Source organism: Biomphalaria glabrata, chromosome 3 (assembly GCF_947242115.1).
Source record: "Biomphalaria glabrata chromosome 3, xgBioGlab47.1, whole genome shotgun sequence".
Taxonomy (NCBI): Eukaryota; Metazoa; Mollusca; class Gastropoda; family Planorbidae; genus Biomphalaria; species Biomphalaria glabrata.
Genome location: NC_074713.1, coordinates 1,759,179 through 1,786,087, shown reverse-complemented (window position 1 = coordinate 1,786,087; position 26,909 = coordinate 1,759,179). Strand labels below are relative to the sequence as shown.

The following is a 26,909-nucleotide window of genomic DNA, read 5'->3' as shown; positions in this document are numbered from 1 at the left end:
AATTTATTTTGGAAATCTATAATATAAAGCAGAAAGTAAGGCGTATGTATGTATGTATAGAAATCAAAACCCTTTGACCATTCTTGATAAAAATTGGCATAAATGTTCCTTGGATACTAACTGGAAAAGTTAGGTATGTAAAGTAGCCCCTGAAACAAACTTAAGACCCTCAAAAAAAAGTTTCCCAACTCTATGAAAGTATGAAATGGATCTAGGTCATATAGCCATATTTACATGAGACAAGACCGAAAGGTCATGCATGCGCGTAACAGAAAATCTCTTAAAGTTTAACTTAACTAAAAATGTTTTGAACAGATTGGTCTTAATGTTTTTCTTGAATCTAGTGAAGCATGCCATCACCTTTGGCCCCAGCACTGAAAACTAATTTATTAGAGAGAAATATAGCACAATTAGGTGGCGTGGTGGCTGAGGGGTAAAGCGCTTGGCTTCCGAACCAAGGTCCAGGGTCTGAACCCTGGTATTTTTAATTTTGGAATCTTCAGGTGCCTCCATCCAGCTCTAAATGGAACATATGGATTAATCAGTCTGCAAATCATGTAAATCCACAAAATCCATATATGATGCAACACCAAAACTTGTGCATACCATATTGCATACATTTCAAACATTGAACCAGGGAGGTAACAACAAATAAATAAACTAACAACAAAATCAATTAGTTTCAACATTTATTATTATCTAATTACACTTTTTTTTGTTTCTAGTCATAAATAAAACATTGGTAATCAGACAACGTAGATGAATACAGAATAGATTGGCATAACTGTCATGTTGTTTGCTAAAATAATTCATTCAAATATAATATGTCATTTTTTTAGTTTATGTCCATGTGCATATTTTCCATCAAGACAGTTGATTGTACAATAGTTCAGAGCAAACAAAAAGGTTGGAGTGAAAAAAAAAAGTTGGCATAGCATTAGAAAAATCTTTGGTGAGTTCCAATATTGAGCTGATTTTGAAGGAAGATATTTGGAATGTTTGATGTGAGGAGAGCTACACAACTTAGTTTATCTACATTTTAGCTGTGAGGAAAACAGTAAGCCCTTTGTGGCATGTAATAGTTCTCAATCATTTCTAAAAATAGACATTTAAAAAAAAAAATATTTTTTTTTAGAAAATTGAGTGAATGATGATTTTATTGATTTTTCAGTCATGGCCAGGTAATGATCAAAGTTTAATTATATTTGAAAAATGAAATGTGGCAAAATTAGGCTTACATTTGTACAAGACAAAAAATCAGACCAGAACTAGATTATCTTTCATCGTAGCTGACATTTTTATTTTCAAAAAAAAAAAAAAAAGAGAACTCATGCATTATTTTCTTTTATGTATATATATATATATATATATATACAGTGCTTTTTTTGTAAAAAAAAAATAGGTGCCGGGACTCATTGATTAGGTGCCGGTACTCAGTAGCTGATTGCCTAACTTTTAACTACTAAAAATTTAATAATATACGTGTCATGGATGAATGTGTGTATGTATGTATAATCTATTTTTACATTCTGCGCGAATGCCCGGAAGTGTGTTTTGTTGTCAGACAGAGACCAGCGTGTGTGATATGCAGAAAAGCTGATTAAAGTTTATGTGTTTGATCTAGTGGTTTGTTTTATTTCGTTAACTACAGCTGAACCAGGGACACCTAGACGTATCGAGACCTAAGGTAGATTCTATCGAGTTATAAGTAGATAGAGTTATATGATAGGAAAGCTGTGACAATACGTTAAAATACAAGAAAAGTAATAATTTTATCAAAAAGGTGCCGGTACACTGTACTGGAGCATACCGTCACAAAAAAGCCCTGTATATATATATATATATATCCCCCTTCATATTGTTTCCTCAGAAAGAGTCACTTTGATGTAAGGTTTCAAAAACCCAAAGTGTGGGTTTTTCTCTTCTTCCTTTCTTATCCCTGACAGTCTTTGTCTACCAATAACACTAATATCTCTCACTTAAAGAGATTCTATCAAAGGCAAAAGACACAGAGGAATGGAGAAAGACTGTCAACAGATCTGGTGTAGTGCCCCCCCAACAGACTAAAGGAAGAAGGTGAAGACTACTATAAATGACTGTGGAATGGTTCAGCCAAACAAGTATTTTTGAAAATGTCATGAGATTATGTATAAATGTCATTGTATGGAAATGTCAACAAATAAACATTCATGCATCACAGAAGTTTTTTTTTATTAACACAGAATATAACATTGTAAAAAAAAAATCATTTGGTTATTACACCGAGAGTCTGATTTTAAAAAACAACATCACTAACATTGTATGATAAAATGTAAAAGAAAAAAATGTTTGTAAAAAAAACGAAAACATCTTTTTAATTTGAGTGCCCTTAAAGCCTAAGGAGTTGAAACTAAAACGAATCTTTTGATAGCACACGTCAATCATGGTTGTCATACATATGTCTGAAGATTGTCAAAAATATAACAACGAAATATGAGCTCCGGTAAAATCAAATATTTGATTCTTTGAAGGAAAAACTGAGAAAAAAAAGTTCCATCATTACAGTCATAGTACAAGCTTTGAAGTCTTTTGTTTAGTTTTGGTGGATGGAAAGGGGGGGGGGGGAGGGAGAGGTAGGATTAACAGTAAAAACATTTTAGAAACATGTGTTTTAAAAGTAAATCATGAGCCAGAACTCTTTCTGTCATGTATGTCACAAAAGAGGTGCACAAGTTATTGAATGTTCTCACTCTTCCAAGAATAAAAGACTGTGAGATTGTATTAAGACTTATGATAAAAAATATCTCAATAAACAAAAACACTAAGATTAGAAAAGAACAAAAAAATGAAGATATTAAATATGGGAAAAGGATTGAATGTATTTATAATGAGCGATGAATGACTAAAGTGTAAATATTTTGGACCAATATTCCTACAAGATGACCAAACACTGTACAACACTCATTATATACAGCATGTACTAGAGATATAGAATGTACAAAATAGAAACATCAAAATGACTTGATTCATGAGCACATTCAGTTGATTAAGTATATTAATTAATTAAGTGGATCACGGAGGGGCAGGTTTTAAACAAAATTTTTGTTGTTACATTAAAAATAAAAGATGTAAATGAGGTATACTACAACTGCAATAGAATCTTTAAAAATTCATTAGATTATATTTAGCATAAAAAAGTTGTTGTTTTCTACTTAAAGAAAATTTAATATAAAAAAAAAAGCAATGATTGATTCTTAATATATTAAAAAAATGTCATGGTTCTCACATGGCAGAGATTTAACTCTTTCTCTCTTAACTAACGATGCCAATGTTGATTTGACGCCCATTAAACTAAATTGTTTTTTGGAACTTTAATTTGTGTTGTTTAAAAAGAGTATGCAATCTCCTCTAATTCAATACCAAATAAAACATTTTCTGATAACAAGCTATTGAAGTTTAATCATAAAAGGATAATGAAATACAAATGAGCAAAATTAATTATACTATCAGAACGAGAAAAATAATTACAGAGAGAAAGAGTTAAAAAACTAGTACTAGGGTACTAAACTTGTTTTATCCACAGAAGAAGTATAGTAGGCTACTAAACTTATGTTTTATCCAGAACAGTACTAAACTTGTTCTATCCACAGAAGAAGCAACCAGATTGTTTATCTTATCTTAATTTTTTTTAAAGTTTTGGTTCTAGCTCTGGTATTATTTCAATTGAACTGCCATTTTAGAAGCTTAGTGTTTCAATGACTTATGAGGAACCTTATTGATGCTAGACTTGTTTTCTTGAGGATCTGCACTGACAACTATAACAAATACTGGCCATTTGTTTTTCATTTTCATGACGATACTCAAAGTCCTTAGTATACAATTAAATCTTTGACAAAAGAATATTAGGAATGATTTATTATATTTATTTTCTTTTGTTTAAACATTCTATACATCTATACAATAAAATTGTTTGCATATGTGAATATTCCAGGAGTTATCCATGGGTAATAACTTGTGATAGGGAATGTAAAAACTATGAAGGATGAATATTACCATAATAAAACAATTTAACAATTCATTCAACATTTACAATAAATACTACAACTCTGCAGGGACATAAAACTAAAACTTTTTTTCAATTCTAGAAGTTAACAGTAAGAAAGCACACGAATCCTAGAGGCCAATTTTCATGAAATGAATGTTGATACTTCTAAACTATAAATTTTATGGAACTTTTTTTTATATTTTAGAGTCATCTAAAATATTCTTTCAAATTTATATGATGCCAACTCTAATAGTATCAATGAGGTTCAGATCTCTAGGTGATGCTCATGCCTATGAGGTTACATGACTGCAAGCTAAGGTCAAACAAACGAAAAAAAAAAGATCACATCTAGAAAAATAGCTGCATTTAGGGAGGAAAAGAGATTCACTCAGCAGTGGGTTGAAGTTATATGAAAATAAAAACTCACTGTGGTAGTATTTGTCAAAGCTGTTAGTGCAAATCAACACACACCAAAACAAGATCCTCAGCAACACACTCTAGTGGCCCAAATCTAGCACCAAAATGTCAATGTTGGCAGTATATTGGGTTATTTCTGTGTGCTTCTTTTATTTTTATGGTGGCCAGGCACTAGGGCGATGAAGTATCAAGCTTTTATTGCTAAGTATTGCTAAGTATTGTGTTCATATGTCTGCTAAGGTATAAAAATTGAAAACTGATCATTGTTAATAATTACTGTCTTAATTTAAAAAAAAAATAAAAAAATTTAATATTGAGATATATTTATTTTAGCTGATGTTCATTCTATCAACAATTTATTTTATCAGGAAATTTACCAACTATTATTCCTATATAGCTTCAAAAGTTTCATCTTTCTGAAAGAAAAAGCAATCTGACCATTTCCATGATTAATATACAAATTGATTTGTCATTAGCTAAATGATCATGCAAATAAAAATGAATAGATAATGATACAATATTTAGGGAATAGGATTTTATAAAACAGGAAAACAAATAAAATAAATGCTTCTAGTTTTTAAATTTACCTTAAAACACAATGCACAAAAGAACCCAAAAAAAAACCAAAAACCCTACCCTACACATGAACAAAATACTGTCACTTGAGACGTCTTTCATAATAGTAATGAGACATAGCAGTAAAAAAATTTATTTCTTTTTGTTTATTATGACTATTATTATGAATTATATCATGAAGCCTTTGGTTGTGTTTGCTTGTTGCTGTTCTGTTTTAGTAACTCCTTTATATAAATACGTTTTGTCAAAGCTTTTCTATAAGAGATGTGTTATCAATATGCATGTGTTTTAATGTCTTTGTTTGATGTGTGTGTGTTTATATATGAGGGCACAGATAAATACCATGAGGTAGTTGGAATATAATTAATTATTGACTAACTTCAATGCACAGGAGGGAAAAGCACAGACAATGTTTAGTATGGAAATCCTTCAAACAGACAATGTTTAGTAAGGAAAGCCTTCAAATCATTTTATGTAGTTTCCATTTGTTAAAAGTTAATAAAACTGACTTTTTTTTTACATTAAAAAACATTTTTTTTTTGCCATGCTAAAAAAAAAAACAACTATCTTTATGAATGTTGTCATTGGTACACACTAACAATGCCTTGTGAAAATTTTCTTTAAATGAAAAAATAACATAGAAAACCACAAAAATACATAACAATCTAGTTTTACTTTAACCATGACCCTTTGCTTTGATAAATTAGTTTTATCTAAACAGGAAATAGACTTTTGGCAAAATAGCTGACCAGCCTGCCTGTTTATTAGCTAATTAGTAAACTAAATATTTTAATTATCTACTGAATTCCCTGAGTAAACATGATTGAATCTGCTAAATGACTTTTTTTCTTCCAAATAATCTTAGTATAAACCATTAGGACTATGATTATAATTTTCAATGTAAAATCAATGATTATTTATCACCAAAAAATTTTTGTTCATAAGTAATTTGTTTCATTTGTTACATTTAAAGCTTGAACATGTCAAATTTGATGCTAATTCCATCCCATTTATAAGTTAATCAAATTAGTTGACTAGCTGATTTACTTTTTACCGACAGGTTCACCAAAAGATACTCTGAAATCAAATATCACTTACAGTGAATATCATTCAAATGACTTTCATTTATCATGAATTTGAGATTTTTCAACATTTACCCAAAGAGTTCCACTGAGATCCGAGCAGATATGAGACAGATTTTTTTGTTTTGTTTTGTATTATAAAATGCAGTACATAAAAATTTGTGGTTGATATAAAGTCAACCTTTACATAAACATGAATACACACACTCACATACACACAAGCTAAAGTTGTAAACCTAAAAATAAATAAATAATAATAATAGAAAAATAAAATGGCAATAAAAGCTGCTGACACCTAAAACCAAATCTGGACATTTGTGTGAAAAGCCACAGACACTTAGAGCTATATCTGGACATTTTCAACTATTTGTCTTTACTTTTAGATGTATTTAAAATCTGGTAAGTGAACATATTTTGTTTTAAATAAACATTCAAAGTGAAAGTAAAGGTAGCTAGTACTATTAGTATTAATATTTAACTTAGAAGAAGGAAAATTTTATTTGAAAATGTCCAAAGTGCCTGAGGTAAAAATGTTTAGTCAAAGCTTGCAGTGAAATGACCGTTAGTGAGCTTTACATACATGAATGTAATGAATGAAAATTGGCCTCCAGGGTTCGGCTAGGTAATAGTTTGACAATTATGAGTTGGAATTAAATCAAGACAGACGTTTTCTTGTTTAATTGCCATCATAACGCTGAACCCCTTGGCCGAAAAGTCAGATATTGGGGAGATGGTCAAACCTCTGTGGTGGCTTGGTTCTCAGTGGTAATGGGGGTCTGTAAGGAGGGACTGGACTGTTGGCAGGCTGGAGCTGGGGGAAGGGCTGGAAAGGCTGAAATATAAGACAAGTATAAGACAAGTATAAGACAAATGAAAGAAGTATAAGACAAGTATAAGACAAATGAAAGAAATATGACAAGTATAAGACAAATGAAAGAAATATGACAAGTATAAGACAAATGAAAGAAATATGACAAGTATAAGACAAATGAAAGAAATATGACAAGTATAAGACAAATGAAAGAAATATAAGACAAGTATAAGACAGATGAAAGAAATATAATTTAAGACAAGTATAAGACAAATGAAAGAAATATAAGACAAGTATAAGGCAAGTGAAAGAAATATAAGACAAGTATAAGGCAAGTGAAAGAAATATAAGACAAGTATAAGACAAATGAAAGAAATATAAGACAAGTATAAGGCAAGTGAAAGAAATATAAGACAAGTATAAGACAGATGAAAGAAATATAAGACAAGTATAAGACAAATGAAAGAAATATAAGACAAGTATAAGGCAAGTGAAAGAAATATAAGACAAGTATAAGACAAATGAAAGAAATATAAGACAAGTATAAGACAAAATATAAGACAATAAAAAGAAATATAAGATAAGTATAAAACAAATGAAAGAAATATAAGACAAGTATAAAAAAAATTATAAGACAAATGAAAGAAATATAAGACAAGTATAAGACTAATGAAAGAAATATAAGACAAATATAAGACAAATGAAAGAAATATAAGACAAATGAAAGAAATATAAGACAAGTGTAAGACAAATATAAGACAAATGAAAGAAATATAAGACAAGTATAAGAGAAATATTTATTTTAGACAAAGAGTAAGTTCTATTGTTTAATTACTTTTTAAAGGTTTAAGTGAATGAATTACTTTGATTTTATAACACTTACAGGAGGATAATTGCTCGCCCTTGACTTGTTCTGATTTTTTCTAATTTCAGGTTTGGCTTTAGAAAACTCTATCCCTGATTCTCTGTTTGCATCCATGTACGGGTGCTGTAAAAGCTGAGCGCATGTTCCTCTTTCTTCTGGATCCATTTGCACACAGGACTGTGGACAACCAATGAATACATTTTCATGATGTATATTGGGGCCATAGAAACAGATAACCTATACATCATCTGCCCTATAAAAAGCAAGGTCTGAAAGGGGTACTTTGTGTCTTCTTAAATAGGGGCCTTCCTCAAGGAAATCAAAACACAGTTGTATAAAAGAGTTTTCCTTCTCCTGAATTCAAACCTCTGCTGCTTTGCAGCTATACCCAATCATAGGAAAGGATTCGGGAATCAACCCTGAGGAAAAATCAGGAGCTGTTGACCCTAAGGCAGTTTGCAGCACCCTGGCAGAACTTGCGACGATGCTGACCCCAAACTGTATCGACACTGCTGGTCCTTTGGATACATCAGCCGCGTGGAGAGGGGGAACTGATGTGTGACCGTTCCAACCACAGCTAATGCTCAGGCATTCATCTCATTTCCATGAGATGATCCATAGTCCCTTTGCGACTGAAGTAGGCCATAGTAAAGTAAGTAAGTAGTTGTGTAACATTTTATATATTACCTGCAAAAAATTCATCGCTGAGGGACTCATCATGGGATATCGCTCTTCTAATGGTTCCTGTCAAAAACAAAATCAAGCTAAAATTAATAATTTAAAAAAACGCTATAAAATAACACCATGTTAGTAGAACTTTTGTTTGTTCTATAATCCAAATGAATTATTAATTGTTCTTAATTTCAAGCTCCACTTTTTCTTTAAAAAATTTTCTTGGTAATTGGTATTTCATTGAAAGTTAATTTTTAATCTACTAAGAGAAATAACTTAAATAAAAAAAAGATAAGAGAATTTTATTGGTGCATACAAATGGAAATTTAGTTTGTCAACCTCATCATTACTACTATAACAATAATGATATAGATACAAATACAAACAATATAAACCCAACTTTAGAAGAAAATTGAAATACTTACGAGTCTTTCTGGCTCGGGAATACTCATGCCCTTGAAGAAAGCATTGTTTGAGAAAATTTCTAGATGTCTTGGGATAAGGTCACCTGAAAAACACAAATTCATTTTGTTAAGAAAATAATAATTTTTTTTCCTACACCATGTTTGCTTTAAGTTTACAATGAAACTAACCTAGAGTTTTACGAATGAGGTAGAGTTGGTCGACATCTGATCGTCCTGGCCAAATGGCCTGGCCAGTGAGGAGTTCTGCAAAGACACAACCTATGGCCCAGACATCCACTGGTGGCCCATACTGTGTGTCCCCCACCAAGAGTTCGGGAGCTCTGTACCATCTTGTGGCCACGTAGTCTGTGTATTCTCCTCCAGGGCCAGCTACAAAAAAAAACAAGTGAACAATTTATTTATAGTTCAGTGACATTTCTTAAAAAAAACAAAACAAGTGAACAATTTATTTATAGTTCAGTGACATTTCTTCAAAAAACAAAAAAGATTATTTCATTCTACACATATCCAGGTGTTATTATAACCGAACAGGTTAATTGGAGACAAACTCTGCTAATTCACTGGTTTTCCTGGCTGATTCATGCAACCTGTTCCATGTTTTAACACAGTATTTTCACTACTTTTTTTAACGGAACACTTTGCATATTCTAAGTATTTAGCAGAACACTTTGCTTATTTTTTTAGAGATCAATTTATGTGGTAGCCTACTACTTAATTATTCCAGTAGTTTGTGGAACACCTTTTCAGGTCTCATGGAACACAGTTTGGGAAACACTGCCTATAAGCACTTGTACAAATTTGTCCTAGCATTTGGAATATGAAATGTGCCTTTGTCTTTCTGAATATTTCATTAGGTTGTGTCTTTTGCATGTTATAATTAAGTATTTAATGCATTATTGCTACTTTACTTTTCAGTCTTCTGTCCTGAAGTGTTTCTAAGTTTATTGATTTTACTTTTTACCACACAGACAGACAGACAGATTTAAGCTTTGTAAAAATAGAGCTTGAAATCAACTGATTATAACTGTATGTCTGAGTGAGAAATGTAAGCAATAGTTAACACAGATCTCCCCTCTTAAAAAAAACACATTAAAAAACAAGCAAACTAGAAAACTTAATTCCCTAAGAAGGATAACAATAAAAGTAAGTTATATTCAATTCTCTATCTAAGAAACCTACACTGGTTCTAACTAGTTCTAGCAAGTTCATTCTTGAAATATCTACATTTTCATTTTCACTCACAAGTGATATCATCTAGCAAGAAAAAAAAAAGGGGGAAATATTTCATCATTTTAAAACAATCCCCATACACAATCAAGCCCTCCTGGCAAGCCCATTAGGACATTGATTCCATTAAAATGTATTCTTTTCTTAGTTCAGCTGCTCAGTCATGCATGCAGGCTCCGGCGAGGAAGCAACACAGCAATCAGCTGATCTCTTCCAAGCACCGTTGCTCACAATAATCATCATGAATACAAAGCCAGGTGAAGCATGTGAGCAATGCGACTACTAATGACCATCAATAAGTTACAGAAATATTTATTTAATGAACATATGATGACAACAGTTGACTTCACTTCCCAAAGCTTCATTCTTTCAACCATGTATTCACTGCAAGTCCACTAACATAAGTGCACATTACCAAGTGTTTTAAAAAAAAATATATAAACAGTAACACATAGAAAATAATGTATTATTTACTTAAACATATTGAGCTGACCTATTCTGAATATAACAAAGCAAGAGGATAACAAAACTAGACATTGTTAAATAAAAAGGCATAACGTCACATTACTCAACAGAACACTGTAAAGTTTAGAACCCCTTTCAGAACTTGAGATATGTTTGTGGCACAAAGTTAATGAGGGTGTCATGTGGCCAGCACAATGATCAACCACCTTTACTTTTCCCTAAGAATGTCAGGTACCCATTAGAGCAGGGTGGACTCAGATCCTAAAATTAAAAAACCCAGTCTTGACTAGGATTCAACCCTGGGACTCCTTGTTTCAGAAGCCAAGCGCTTTATCACTCAGCCACCATGCCTACAACAAAATCAATAACAGTTTAATGAGTTGCTAGTAAAACATACTTATTGTGTCTCGGGCATTAACCAAATGTTTAACAATATACAGGGGAACTTAAAGGAGGACAGCATAATACTATAACATTTTGCCCTCACTGACATAGAGGAAAATAGGTGGCAGCAGATGGCCTCTGAAAGAGACAGTTGGAGAGCTCTCACCAAGGCAGCAGGACAGACATTTGAGGCACAGTGTAAAGGACAGACAACCTAAATAGACTCAGCAGACAATGTCTTTGTCTGCGTCGCATATGAAAAGATATGCAGGTTGAAACCGGATTTGTGACTTCATGTGAAACACTGTATCATTCTTAATCTTCGGAACTGAAGGTGGTACCTTTGCCATATGTCACAAAAAAAAATACAAAGAAAAACACAACTTATCAAAGAATTTTCTGTCCAAATAAACACACAACTTATCAATGAACATTCTGTCCAAATAAACACACAACTTATCAATGAATATTCTGTCCAATTAAACACACAACTTATCAATGAACATTCTGTTCAAATAAACACACAACTTATCAATGATCATTCTGTCCAAATAAACACACAACTTATCAATGAACATTCTGTCCAAATAAACACACAACTTATCAATGAACATTCTGTCCAAATAAACACATAGCTTATCAATGAATATTCTATCCAGATAAACACACAACTTATCAATGAATATTCTGTCCAAATAAACACATAGCTTATCAATGAATATTCTATCCAAATAAACACAACTTATCAATGAATATTCTGTCCAAATAAACACACAACTTATCAATGAATATTCTGTCCAAATAAACACACAACTTATCAATGAATATTCTGTCCAAATAAACACACAACTTATCAATGAATATTCTGTCCAAATAAACACACAACTTATCAACGAATATTCTGTCCAAATAAACACACAACTTATCAATGAATATTCTGTCCAAATAAACACACAACTTATCAATGAATATTCTGTCCAAATAAACACACAACTTATCAATGAATATTCTGTCCAAATAAACACACAACTTATCAATGAATATTCTGTCCAAATAAACATACAACCTATTGGTGGAGTCTCTGTTCAGACCAATGATGTTATGTACAAGAAATATGCCACTATTTTCTAGTGTGAAGTACACAACATTACATAATATATAAGTATAAAATATTTAATTATTTTTTCTTTTTTTTAATAAATTTGTTCCAAATTTTTTAATAACTTAAGGACATCAAAATGTTAAAATGAGACTACTAAACTGAATTAGTTTCTTCCATCAGAATTAAACAAAGCGCTCTCAAGAAAAGTATACATAACACTGAATTATGGCCCTTATAATAGCAGACATACTTTAGAATTTTGGTAGTTTGTCCATAAAAATAAAGTGAACATTTATGGATACAACCATAACTAACCTAACAAAAAAAACATAGGTAATTGAATACTTTCAGTCTAACCCATGCCTTAATTTGTGTTTTTCAATATCAGTAAACAGGAAATTGAAATGGTCATAAATGAAAAGTAGAAATGCATATTTGAGGTTAAAATATCTCACAAGTCTATCGACTGCTTTGCTTTCAAAGACAACTATGAAGAGGCATGAAATATTTACTTACTGAGAACTCTTGCAAAGCCAAAGTCACATAATTTCACTTGACCTTGTCTGTTGATTAATATATTCTCTGGTTTGACATCTCTGTGTATGGTCTATAGACAATGAAAATATTTGTTTAGTATTTGATAAATAATAAACAAGCAGTAGATTTAACTCTAAGCTCAAGTGGCAAGAGCCAGATCTAGGGAAACCTAACTCTTTCTTTCTACTTTATTCAAACTCCTTTTTAATAAATTAAACCTTGCTTATGTCCCCTCTTAAAAGGGTGAGTGGCTAAGTGCTTGACTCCCAAATCTGAAGTCCTGGGTTCAAATCTTGGTGAAGACTGGGATTTTGAATTCCAGGATTTTTAGGGCGCCCCTGAGTCCACCCAACTCTTATGGGTACCTGACTTTAGTTGGGGAAAGTAAATGTGGTTGGTTGTTGTGATATAACACCTTGCTCGTTAACGGTTGGCCAAAAAAAAGTTAATCATCTGCCCTAAGGTCGCAAGGTATGAAAGGGAAACTTTACTTTATGTTTCCTCTTGATTTCTTTCCCTCCTACCGATATTTCTCTTTTCCCTTTCTCCCGCCCAGCTCTAAAGATCCATCCTGTCACTGCACTTCCCTCCCGAAAAAGAAAAAAAAAAATTAGGATTTGTTTATTTGCTTCTCAATGATTTTTATAACATTTGGGAAACCCAACCTTCCCGATTAGTTTAGTTCTTCTTATATCCTAAATGTTATGTATACTCATACGACGGGGGATGGCTGGCTGCCTGGTCGTGCGGTTTGCGCGCTGGACTGGGTTCAAACCCTGCCCGCTGCCATCCCCCGTCATCCTGCGGGAGGTTTGGACTAGGAAGTAAACTATCTTCAACTCTGAAGGAACATCCGAAACATGTAAATCATTTTACAATCAATCAATCATGGAATTTTTTCAACTTGTTCATTTTTTTGACCAGATAAGGAAAAAAGCAGTTATTGGATTAGGTTCTATTTCTGTCTTGTGATGATCTCAAAAAAAAAACATTTAGAATACATTTAAAATAGACGTAAAAAAACAACTTACATTGTGCTGGTGACAAAAGTTGACTGCTAATAACGTCTGGTAAATAATTCTCTGAACCAATTTCTCTGGCACTCTAAAGTGGGTAGCGAAAAAAAAAAAAAGGGAAAAAAAGATTTGATTAAGTAAGGCTACACAACATTTGGAGGCGTGGTGGCTGAGTGGTAAAACACTTGGCTTCTGAACCGGGGGTCCTGGTTTCGAATCCTGGTGAAGACTTGTATTTTTTTTAATTTTGGGATCTTTAGGGTGCCTCTGAGTCAACCCAGCTCTTATGGGTACCTGACATTAGTTGGGTAAAAGTAAAGTAAAGGCGGTTGGACATTATGTTGGCCACACGAGACCCTTGCTAACAGTGGGCCACAGAAACAGGTGAACTTAACATCATTTTCCCTATAGATTGCAAGGCCTGAAAGGAGAACTTTACTTTTACGCAAACAGTTCAACTGGCTTTTAGTAGTACTACATTATTCAGGCTGTGAATTCCTCTTCCTGAATAAATTATGCTAATGTACACTTGGTTAATTGACCATCAAGTCACAAAATGGACAAAAAACTTAAAGAAAAATTGAATAACAAAAAAAAAAAGCATCAGACGTAATAAAAGTTAAGCTGCCATGGTGAATTCTTAATTTAAACTGCCTTGCGTAACCATGGTTTCTACCTATTAAACAATAACATTGTCCAATTCTATCAGAGACCATTCAAAATAAAATAACTGCAGGGAAAAAAAAATTTACTCTCTAAGCTTTCTTTCTATTAGTACAAAGGGTAGAGGCTTAACTAGAAATCATGACTACTGTTTGAACTTAGGGCTGGAACAACTGGAAATTAGTATTGATTAATTTTTCTCAATATTTTTTTTTAAATTAAGGGATAAAACTATAGTGTGAACTGAAAGAGTTAATTTGGTAAGGCTTCAGTGACTTAGAGGAATGTTTTCGACTTTTGTGCTTAGGTGTATAATAGTCTTTGTTTCTGTATTGAGCAGTTGTTTAAACTGAAATACTTTAGGCCTATTTTTAAACCTTTTTTGTTTTTGAGGTTTACAAAATTCTTTCTTTAGTGATTCATGCTTATATATACAACAACAATAGGATCAATACTTTAGTACGCTGTGACATAGTTCATATAAATAAATGTACTACAAAGGGCTTTTAAAAAAAAGGAAATAAAAAAATTGACCTATGGATTGAAAAAATCTGGCTTACCCTTTTGGATGTCTATCAAGTTCATTTAGAACTGTGTGGTCAACGTATTCAAAAACCAAATGAAGTCTTTTCCTGCGTCGGAAAACTTCTATCAGGTTGACTAAGTTGGGGTGTTTAAGTTGCTAAAGAAAAGGAATGTGATTATTAATGAACTTAATCAACTGCAACTGTGCCAGCTTGGTAGTACTTTTTTTTTTTTTTTTAACATAAAAAAAAAATATTTAAATAAGTGACTGAATTACTAAATGAAATCACACTTCAACTTGGACACTTAGATATAATCAATCAAGGGTGTGTTATGTAGTAATAGAGAATGTCTGGTCATGTGCTATGAGTTATAGGCTGTTAACATAAGGGTCCTGGGTTCGAACCCTGCCAGCAGCATCCCTTCCTTTCTTGCAGGAGAGGTTTGGGCTAGGACCTAGTAATCTTTATTTCTGGTAGAACAACTAGAACTTATAAACCAAGATCTAAGTATTTGGGTTTAAATCTTATATATTTTTTCTGTATTTTAGATCTTTCTTGGTTTACCTATAATAAATGCAAAATAAAATAACAAGAGCCAAAGGCCCTATAAACTATCTCCTATGTGTAGAATGGTGGCTGAGTGGTAAAGTGCTCGGCTTATGAACCATTTTCAAATCCTTGTAAAGACTGGGGTTTTTTTATTTCAGGATGTTTGGGTGCCTCTGAGTCCACCAGCTCTAATGGGTACCTGACATTAGTTGGGAAAGTAAAGGTGGTTGGTTGTTGTGCTGGCCACAAGACACCCTCGTTAACAATAGGCCATAGAAACAGATCACCTTAACTACATCTTCCCTAAGATCGCAAGGTCTGAAAGGGGAGCCTTACTTTTATGTGTAAAACGTAAATATTTTTATCTTCTTTTAAAGTACAATCTGTCATTTTTAAGGCTCATAAACATTTTTTTTTTAGAGAAAATGAATTTTTGATTATTTGCTAAAGTGAAATGATACAGCAGCCTGATATAATGTAACATTTCATAATATACACCACCTGAAGTAAGACAGTTCAGTCTAACACAAAAACTTGAGTGTGATCTTTGTATTGTAACTTTGTATTAATAGAGTTGATTGTTCAATACCTAACAATTCTTATTCAATAGGACCAATTTCTATATCCTAACTTTACAATAGGGGGCTTGGTGGCTGAGTGGTAAAGCGCTTGGTGTCCTCCTAGCTCTAATTGATACCTGACATTAGTTGAGGAAAAGTAAAAGGGGTCGGTCATTGTGCTGGCTACATGAAACCCTTGTTAACCACGGGCCACAGAAATAGATATTCTTTACATCATCTGCTGTATAGATCACATGATCTGAAAGGGGAACTACTAATTTTACATTAATTAATAATACATTTTACTATATCATCTGATGCACTTGAGTTTGATTAATGTAATATGAACATGGCTGGTGGTAACTTTTTTACCTAAGCACTCAGAACACATAGAAGTGTATTTCTGTTAGTGTTGCTTGAAGGAAACCTTTGACACTGAATGTATAAACAGTAGAGCCAGGATTGAGTTGTGAGTCAATCTGCATCTCCTGGTAACTTTGGAGGAGGAGCAGGCTTTTGAGTGGAAGGTTGAAAGTTTTTAGTTGAGTTATTTTTGCTTTTTGAGAGTGGGCTTGATTGTTTGTAGCTCCTCAATGGCTATTCAGTGATTTCTTGTGAGTGAAACTGAGAGTTTTTCTATTTATCTTGGTATGGAGAGTTTTATTTTAAGATTGAGAAGTTTTTTTGTGTTTCTGAGATTGGAAATGTTGGAGTTATTATTATTATTATTACTGCACCATTATCAACAGTGCAAATGACTTAATTATTATTGTATATATCGTAGTAACTCCAGTGGCGGACTGAAAGGGTTAATATGTGTGCGGCCTACTGATACACACGACTCAGGCCAATCACACAGGTCAACGGCTGTTGAACAAGGGACATTACTGCTAGTACACGCAAATATGACAAGTATTATGGTCATGTGACCGAAAGCCTTCACGGTCGAGAGACAGTGTGCAAGAAAGGACAGTTGAGTCCAGGACAGCAATGCAGTAAGGATTTGTGGTACCTTTGAGTCCTCGAGAATGTAGCTGTACGAGCTAGAGAGAATTGTAATGTTTAGTTAGGCAGTTCTGTTAAGTACAAGAAAGCATTTGAAGTTAGTGTAGCCAATTGTATTGAATGGGCTGTCGATGTAATTGTAATTTAAATGCCACATTGTTTATTGAAGCTCTTGCTGTCAAGTTCTTGTGTTAGATGTGCTGTGTTGTATTTAGCAGTGTTTACAGAAGGCCTGATTAAGAAGATCGTAACAATATATTAACCATTTGTGTTACTAAGTTATCAAGTCTATGGTAAGAAAGTTGAAGAAGGATTGAAAATAAAGAACATCTCCTATAATAAAGTATTGCCTGTTACAGACTGTGTTTGTTATTGTAATAGTGGAGCTAAATTTATAGCTTCACTCTACCATGACATGTACAAGATAGTGAGACTGTGGTCAACAGGTCCAGGTGAATGTGTGGTCAATAGGTCCAAATGAATGTGTGGTCAACAGATCCACCTGAATGTGTGGTCAACAGATCCACCTGAATGTGTGGTCAACAGGTCCATGTGAATGTGTGGTCAACAGGTCCAGGTGAATGTGTGGTCAACAGGTCCACAAGAATGTGTGGTCAACAGGTCCACATGGATGTGTGTGAAATTTTGGTTAGTAGAGGACTAGACTTAGAGAGAGTAAGTGTTGTACTTGACTGTGTGAGAGAGAGATTTGGTAACTGGAAACTATAGTTTGAGTTAGTTGAGAGTTGTTTAGTAGAAAAGTCTTTCCTATGGTAGATATATACTAGATAGTCCATCTTTCAAATCTTTCTTTCAATTTATTTGATGATCAATATGTGTAAATAAGTGATTGTTCAATAAAATTATTTATTCCTATACCTATCTGTTGTCTTTTTGGATAGGATGTTAGTGCTCCATTAGTAAGGTTAAGATGAACTGGGGCTTGGAGTCACTTCCCAGTGATCCAACCCCCTACACAACAGCCAGGGCAACCCCCATATATAGGCGGTTTGTGGCATTGATACTTAGGACAACAAAGGTCAGAGAATTGAAAGAAAGGCAATAAATATTGAAAGATAATTCATGGGTAATGAGAGATGGGCAATTAATCATTTTATTTTATGAGATTCATTACATTGTAGTAAATATTTCTAATTTGTGACACTAAATGTTTTATAATTTTTATGTCTCACTAAAACCTTCACCATGCTCGTGGCACATGATTGTATCAGTTACATCCTAGCCCATATCTTTTGCAGAATTACAGTGGAATGTAGCTGTCAGGGTTTAAACTGGAGATCATCATAAGAATAGTCCACAGCACATACCAATCTACCAGATTTCTCTGTTAATATAAATTTAATGCCACCTCAATTCCCAGATCTAGTCTGTAATTTTTCTTAATATCTGCAGTTTGGGCTTAACTGTTTCACGAGTTCAATATTGGAAAAAGCTCACTCTAAACACAAATCAATACTTAATTATAGGCTATGAAATAGTTTCTACAACTAGGAATGGTGTAAATAATTTCATTTGGATTCTTGTTTCTTCTTTTGTTTTTCTTAACAAGCATGTTTTTTTTTTCTTTTAATCATCCACTCTATGATGTTTTATTTTAACTTAAAAATTTATCAAAAGGATTTTTCTTTACCAATTTAAAGAAGAGGATAAATATTTAAAGAAAAAATTGTTACTTAAGATAGTGAAGTTTTAAAGGAAGGAGGCTTTTTAGATAGCATAGAAACTCAATAGAGAGTTTAGAAATATTTTGTTATCTCCCATGTTTTAATGTCATGTACTTTTAAATAAGCACACATTCAAAGAGTTGCCAGGATGTAATAGTACAAAAGAGTCTATTAAAATTATTTATATTCACATTGACTTAGATTTTTGTGTTAATGTTTTTATTAAAAAAAAAAAAGTTTTTGACAGCCCACAGTAAGAAAAATTTACTTTGAAATAGTAATTACTAAATGGTATATAATGAATCGGAGGCGCAGTGGCCGAGTGGTAAAAAGATTGGCTTCTGAACCGGGGGTCCTTGGTTCAAATCCTGGTGAAGACTGGGATTTTTAATTCGGGATCTTTGGGTGCCTGAGCCCACCCAGCTCTAATGGGTACCTGACATTAGTTGGGGAAAAGTAAAGGTGGTTGGTCGTCGTTACTTCAAAAAAGAAGATGATTACGTCCTACGCATCATGCATTTAGTCATGCATATTAACCAATGACTTAAATTCTGCCAAGTCACTTGTTTTCCTGGCTAGCTCAGGCAACCCATTCCATGCTCTAATAGCACTAGGGAAGAAGGATGATTTGTACAAATTAGTCCTAGCATATGGGACCAGGAATGTGTCTTTATCTTTGTGTCTTTCAGAGTATTTTATTAAATTTTGTTTTTGTATTTGAAGATTATGGTAGAGGGTTTTATGTATAATTGCTACTTTACTTTTGAGTCTTCTGTCCTGAAGGATTTCTAAATTTAGTGATTTTACTAATGGTGTTACTCTAGTCAAATGTGAATATTCCTTTGTTATGAATATCACTGCTCTATTTTGCATCTGTTCCAGTTTTCTTGAGTTGAGGGGTCCCAAACGGAGGATGCATATTCTATTATTGGCCTAACCAAGGTTAAATCAGACTGTATCAGCGCTAATCGTTGACTAGAAAATGTGAAAAGGATCAAGACATCTCAATGAACTTTTTATGTTGTGTCAGCTCTGTTTATGTACATGTTTTTGTTGCTGTTGTTTTTATTTGAGAAAAGAATCTTTTTAACGACAACCAATTTCCAATAAGGACCAATAAGCGGCAGTCTTAGTCTTTAACAAAAAAATGAAAACAGTGAGTCTTTAATTTTCTACTTGAAAGGAAAGAAAAAGGACCACAGGCTGTATATTTATAGAAATTAGAGGAAAAGGGGAACAACCAATAAAGATGAGTGTGTCAGCAGCAAAGATCTTTGCAAGACATGATATGAGTGAGTCTTTCAGTTACAAGCACATTTTATTATTGTTTATGTCTTAATAACAAAGTGTTGCCAACTTTACTGATTACTTGTGTTCGAAAGGAGCCAGAAGAAGATCTTATATTATTTTGTGCTGACCCTTGTTAACTATCAGCCATAAAAAAGATGACCTTTATATCATATGCTCTATAGGTTGCAAGGTCTAAATAATACACCTTTGTTACTATTATAATTATACACTGACCATTATATATATGGCTCCTTTTGTCTCGAAAGGCAATGGATGCGCCCAAATGAGTCACTGGTTTGGGCTTAATCTTGAGACGGGGCAGAATCTGGTGTGGCTAATCAAGCCAATTCTAGAACGTCAGACTTTGCCACAATTCGTACATGTGTATGCCTCTGATTTAGGGCTAGCGGACAGGGCAGCTTTCTTTTTTTCCCTCTTGATTAAGGCCGCTTCAATTCTTTTGTTCTCAGCAAGGGTTGTCCCAGCACGCACAGTCTGTCTCCATGCACTCCGGTCTTTGGCTATGTTTTCCCACATACTTTTGCTGATGCCTGTGGCTCTCATGTCTCGCTTGCAGACATCTCTATATGTTAGTCTTGGGCGGCCCTTGGGTCTGACTCCTTCCACAAGCTCAGCATATAAGATATCTTTCGGGATTCTACCATCTGGCATGCGGGTGACATGTCCAAGCCAGCGTAATCTTCTTTGTGTCAGGAGAGCATACATGCTGTTCATATTGGCCAATCTCAAAACTTCCTGATTGGCGACATGGTCCCTCCAAGAGATGCTCATTATGCGTCTCAGGCAGCGCAAGTGGAAACTATTCAATCTGTGCTCTTGGTACATCTATGTTGACCAGCTTTCACTGCCATAAAGGAGAGTGCTCACAACACAGGCGTTGTAGACTAGGATTTTGGTCGCTGTGGTCAATTTACCATTTTCCCAGACACGCTTGGAGAGTTTTGCCAATGCTGTGGTAGCTTTTCCTATCCTTTTTGTCAGCTCGATGTCTAAGTCTAGGTTACTGACCATTAGATTACATAAATTAGTTTATTGGTGTTCCAACAAGGTTTTATTATTCTTTCTCAACGTGTTTTAGGTTTGCGATTAAAGTTTAAGATATTCTTGTTTTACATCTTTTTGGTTGGTCCTTCAGAATTGTTGATTATTACATCCTAGCTCTAACCTCCCACTGAACGGCAAGGTACAGCGGCCAGCAGGGTTTGAACTTGCAACCATCAAGACAACAGTCCAGAGCGCATATTGCAAGATCAGGCAAAACGTAAATTCATTATTAGTTAAGAATCTTGTGATGATTATTACCATTTTTTACATTCATGTACATTGTCACACAAATAACTGACACATTTATAACATGTGATACTAAAAAAAAAATTAAGAGATTTTAACTAATTTTTTTTTAAAAGTGCACAAATAACTTACTTTTGTTATCCAAAGAATGAACACTTTCTAATAAAAAAAAAAGGACACAGATATAAAACACACCTTTAACATCCTTATCTCCCTCATTGCAATTTTCTTAATTAAAGGGTCCTCCTCTGATTCCACAAATTTTTTTATAGCAACTAACTGCGAGGTCTCTCTGTTGCGACATTTGAAAACTACACCATAGGATCCTTCTCCAATTTTGTTTATTTTCTCATACTTGTCCATCTTGTCTGTGTTTCCTGTATTGTTCCAGTATGGACCCTGTTGTTGCTGGTTGCCGGGAGGATCTTTCCTTGGACTGAAATAGAAAGAGAAAAAAATTAGTGATCACAGTCAGAAAAGAAAAACTTTATTAAGCAAATATTTGGTTCACCCCAATTCCTCACATTTTCTAGAAATGAAGCCGAAGAAATGTGAAGAATAACTTTCCTTGTAATGAATAATATGAGTTTTAAAAAATTCACATGCAAGTAAATAAAATCGATCAAGAAAAAAATAAATGCATTTAATATATTTAAATGAATAATGACAATAAAAATCTATATATATAATTCTCTTGGTTGCTCAAGAGTTTGAACAAGAAGAAGAAGTAAAGGAAAGATCACTCTCTTATTTCTGCGGATAGTCACCCCACGAAAAAACAAGAGGGGGGGAGAACAAGTATTCGCTAGTCACTTCAGATGGCTGCCTGGTCATGTGGTTTGCACGCTGGACTGACCTTTGGATTTATCAAACCCTGCCCGCTCCCATCCCCCTTCACCCTGCGGGAGGTTTGGACTAGGAAGTAAACTATCTTCAGCTATGAATGAACATCCGAAACATGTAAAACATTTTACAAACAAACATTTTACAAAGACTAAATAGCAGTGCCTGACCATTGTGACCAAGAAATCATGGAAAGAGAACAAGTAATCAACTATGTATATGAATGACACCCCAAAATGACAATTTTTGTCTATATATTTTCATATATTTTAAGGGCTTTTTCATATATTTTGTAATTTCGGGAGATTTCCAGGAGCTCCTGGTAAATCGACAGGAGGGCACGGGAAATCTGTTTTAAGTTATAATATGGCTTAATTTAATAATTTATACACCTAGAATTAGCGCGGGTCCTATGAAAATGTGGGGCCCACTGCGATTGCATAGTTCGCAGTGGCCTAAGGCCGGTCCTGCAAAATAGCGGCATATGCTATGCCGCTGGTCGACTAGTGTATAATTATATAGCATCTTATAAGATAATTTGAATGTAAACCAAAGACTGTAGACTGATGTAAACAAATTAAAGCTGTGAGCTTTACTATCCTTTGCATGAATTTTTAATTGACCGATTGTCAATGAACCAAGTCAGTTAATTTTCATGTGAACCATTTTTTGTCAGCCAAATGTCAGAGAACCATTTGTCAACCAGTTTTCTGGTAAACCATTTTTCATGAACAAATGTGATTGAACCGGTTGTTGTGGAACCAAGAATAGCAATCGGTTTCTTTCTAAAAAGTGACCTGCCTGATAAAAGGCAAAATAAATAAAAGATGGGTGCAGACTGGATTAGTAAAGTATAAAATCTGTACAATTGTATACATTGTTTCTTCTTATCTTACTGAAAATAGCTCTAGAATCTAGATCTATGCACTTTAGCTATTTGAACTAAACTTAAGTTTCAACTTGACACAACAGAATGATACAACATATGTTCCAGAAGCTTAAAAGTCAGAACGTATAAGACCTGCCCTTGTGGAGCATCACCAGAGAATACTGACCATGTCATTCAAAGCTGCATACTATATCAAGCGACCCCAACAAGACTCTGGCCCCAAAACCCTTCTATAGAACAAAAACTATACGGAGAACTGCCTGATATGGAAACCACTGTGTGGTTCATCTCAGATATAGGATTACTGATCTGAATCCTTTGACATGTAAAATGAGAATGAAGAAAAAGAAGAACTATATTCTATAGTAAGTATTAGAGTAGCTTAGTATACTAATCTAAAAACTTTTAAAATGAAATCTATGTCAACTATGTTTAACTTTATGATAGTTTATGAGACACTATTATAATGATTTATGATGATTATGTTACATTATGTACCTGAGATATTCATTCATGGCTGGCAAATAGTGCCACCCTGCCTTTAACACTTTTCACTTTCTACTGTGAAAGTGAAAAGTCAAGTCTTCAAGTTGATTATTTTATTTTTTATAGAGTCTAGATCTAACTTAACAAGTTGTTTCACCAACTTAAAATATATTGTCAGTCACAATCACCTCTTGAGTTTGAGTTCATTATCAAGAACTTTAGAAGTGAAGTTGACAATCAAATGTGAATTATCATTATTATGAGTTCATTGACTTTCATCGATAGTTGGTGGTACTGGTCTGGATCTAGAACTATTGTAACGATACTTCTAGACAATCACATTAGCATTCCATTTCACAATTGGTAGATCTTATAGTTTTAATAACAAGACACTAGGAGCTACAATAGATCTTATGATGATTGAAACAAAAATCAGAAGATAAACATCTAGATCTAGTCCACATTCATTAGTTTAAAATTTAGTAAAAAAATCAACAACGCCATATTGAATTTTTATTAAACAATATTCTTACGCGGTCGTCACGGACTATATTCTGTAGTAAAGGATTTGAAAAATAAGTTTTTATTAAATAACCTCAATTAAATAATGTATTTTATATCAAATCAAATCAACGCTTAGTCAATATAGTACTGTAAAACGTAAATCCTTTAAAAGACAATAGGAACTATTTGTTTTATAGTTCAAACGAATGTACTCTATAGTCCACAACGGGTCATTCCCTTGGTTACACATACCACGTGACGTAAATACACATACTTTAGAGTTTGTTTAGATAAAAATTTTCACGCTTGCGTTTCCGGTTTTGCTTTCCAAAACGGGTCGATACTGATATGACCAGATTTTTATGAAAATGTAGAGAACGTTATTCAAATCAAGAAGTACAATTATTATTGATCAGAAAGTTAGCTTTTAAGGCGTCAGTCATTGAACTGCTGTTTCATTTTATAATTATAGAAAGATATTTTACACAACTGTATAAGAGACATTTTCATTGGTTACAGTCCTCCCCCCCTCTATTTTTATATTTTTCATTCGGTAACAACGCGCACTCTGTGTGCATGCATTTAATTAAGCCGTATGCTGTTTGACATGAGTGTTAATTACACAATAAATCGATTCTATGCCAAAACATGTATTTGTTTTTAACAGTTCTGTCCCTTTGTACAAGATTAGGCAAAAGAGCAAAGGGCTTAGATAAGCTTATTTCTTCTGGGGACACTGTTAATCTGTTGACACAGAAAAGTACCTAAGGCCTAACTATTGTTTTAAAAAAAAAACGCAAGCTAAAACTCTATATGGCATATCACAAGGAAATAATCTTGTTCAATTAAATAAAAGAAGTGACAACTAACAAAATTCTTTAATATTTGTTCATTTGGGCTTTGTAAACTTTTAATTCGTATGTTACTGTTGATATAAATATTTCTTAAAGAGTGAATAGTAAATTTCTAGCTGTTGATTTTATACCTAACCACATAAAAAAAAAACGCAAACTAAAACTCTATGGCTATATCACAAGGTCGTCAGGGCTCGCATAGACCTTCCTACAGAGAACAGTACCAGGAAAAAAAGAAGAGGCAGACAGAGAACGCGATGGGAAGAAAAAAAAAGGAATGGACGGCCCAGTCATTGAAAGAGATTTTATCCAAGACAAAAGACAGAAAGGAATGAAAGTGAAGATTATAAGCATTGAGTAACTCAAAAATATACAAAGGTTGATTGTAAACTCTGCTAAAGCCAAACTATTTAACCTTACACTAATACGTCCACAAGCTCCCCCATGTATTCATATAGGCTGTGCTATTTACTGACACATCCCCATGCATTCATATAGGCTGTGCTATTTACTGACACATCCCCATTCATTCAGCTAGGCTGTGCTATTTACTGACACTTCCCCATGCATTCAGCTAGGCTGTGCTATTTACTGACACATCACCATGCATTTAGATAGGCTGTGCTATTTACAGACACATTTCTGGACTCGTCTCGGCAATACACCTCTAAGTATAACAAACTTTTTTCGTATTATTGTGAAATGTGATTTTGAATTACACATTTATATATTTGCTCCTCAATACTCCTCGTGTCTCGAAAGACAATGGATGCGCCCAAGTGAGTCACTGCTTTGGTTTCGTATTGAGACGGGGCAGAATCAAATGTGACTGAACAAGCCAATTCTGAAGTGGCAGAGTTTGCCACAGTTCGTGCATGTATAAGCATCTGTCCTTAGGGCTGGCTGACAATGCCGCGCAAGACTAACCTACAGAGATGTCTGCAAGCGAGACATGAGAACCACGTGAAAGTATGTGGGAGGAGATAGCCCAAGACTGGACAGCATGGAGACAGGCTGTGCGTGCTGGTACGAACCTCGCCGACTGCAAAAGATATATAGGCCTACAATATATTTCTGCAAATTAGCAATATTAACGCATTTTTTGTTGAAATTGAAGCCATCGAAAGATCTAGTTCAAAGGTCATACACCTTTGTTTAAAATTGAAGCCATCGAAAGATCTAGTTCAAAGTTCAAAGGTCATACACCATCAGCGTCTCCTGGTGCAATGAAACAGGAAGTTTAAGAAAACGATGGATTTATGGGAGTTGAAAGGAATGATACCACAAGAATGTCCTCTTTATATAGGCTCACATATTGCTACACAATGTAGGCCTCTTCGGTAACACGGTAAATTAATAAATTATTACATAGCCCGGAAGACGAACATTGGGACTAGCGAACCATGAACTTGTGGAGTACCATCAGAGTATGCAGACCACTTCCTTCGAAGCTCTACCAACACACTGCCGGGATAAAAAAAAAACAAAAAACACGTCGACACATATTTGAACCAAAGCTATACCACCACACATCAACATCTTCTGACCTTAGTCATGGCCTAATCGTACTTACAGACATGCGCATTGCGTGCAAGCTTATACATCTAGACTCGACTGTAAGATTTTCATATATAAGCCTATATTTTTGTATCATGCGCTCCAACACAGAAAGACTCGTGGAGGGTGAACATGAGCTATTTTTAGACAAGGACATTTCTGGTGGATCAGGCGATTAGAGAGTTAATTTAAAATCGATAGTGGAGAACTCATCCGGTATTGATCGGTAATAAGATCAACTAGACAGATCAACTAGACAGATCAACTAGACAGATCAACTAGACAGATCAACTAGCACAGTGTAAGTACTTTCTCTGACCGTGTGTCTCTGATCAGATCTAAACATTAGCGTCCAAAGGTTTTATGGAATAGTTTTATTTAAACAGAGAGAGCGACAGAGTTAATTGCAATAGATTTTTAAAAAAGCGCGAGAGAAAGAAAAATGCAAGTTGATCGAGAGAGAGAGAGAAGAAAGAAAGAGAGAGAGAAGAGAGAGAGAAGAAAGAGAGAGAGAGAGAGAGAAAGAGAGAAAGAAGGGAATGAAAAGAGAAAGGGAGAGACGAGGAAATATGCGCATATTAAG

The 26,909-nt window shown here is 34.0% G+C and overlaps 1 protein-coding gene across 5 annotated transcripts in view; it reads right to left on the bottom strand.

The window, feature by feature from the left end:
* Positions 1-676: 676 nt before the first annotated feature.
* LOC106054213 (cyclin-dependent kinase-like 1) overlaps positions 677-26,909 on the bottom strand; it is a 58,803-nt gene continuing 32,570 nt past the window's right edge. For 3 of the 5 annotated variants that reach the window (XM_056023215.1, XM_056023216.1, XM_056023218.1), the window contains 9 exons: positions 21,389-21,629; positions 14,827-14,948; positions 13,619-13,691; positions 12,567-12,657; positions 9,041-9,241; positions 8,873-8,955; positions 8,463-8,519; positions 7,794-7,952; positions 677-6,931 (listed from right to left, as the gene is read on the bottom strand). In XM_056023215.1, coding sequence (XP_055879190.1) covers positions 6,815-6,931; positions 7,794-7,952; positions 8,463-8,519; positions 8,873-8,955; positions 9,041-9,241; positions 12,567-12,657; positions 13,619-13,691; positions 14,827-14,948; positions 21,389-21,629 — 1,144 coding nt within the window. In that variant the 3' untranslated portion in view covers positions 677-6,814. Of the gene's footprint in view, positions 6,932-7,793; positions 7,953-8,462; positions 8,520-8,872; positions 8,956-9,040; positions 9,242-12,566; positions 12,658-13,618; positions 13,692-14,826; positions 14,949-21,388; positions 21,630-23,423; positions 23,946-26,909 lie in introns of those variants that run through there. The other 2 variants (XM_056023217.1, XM_056023219.1) reach the window with 2 other exon arrangements.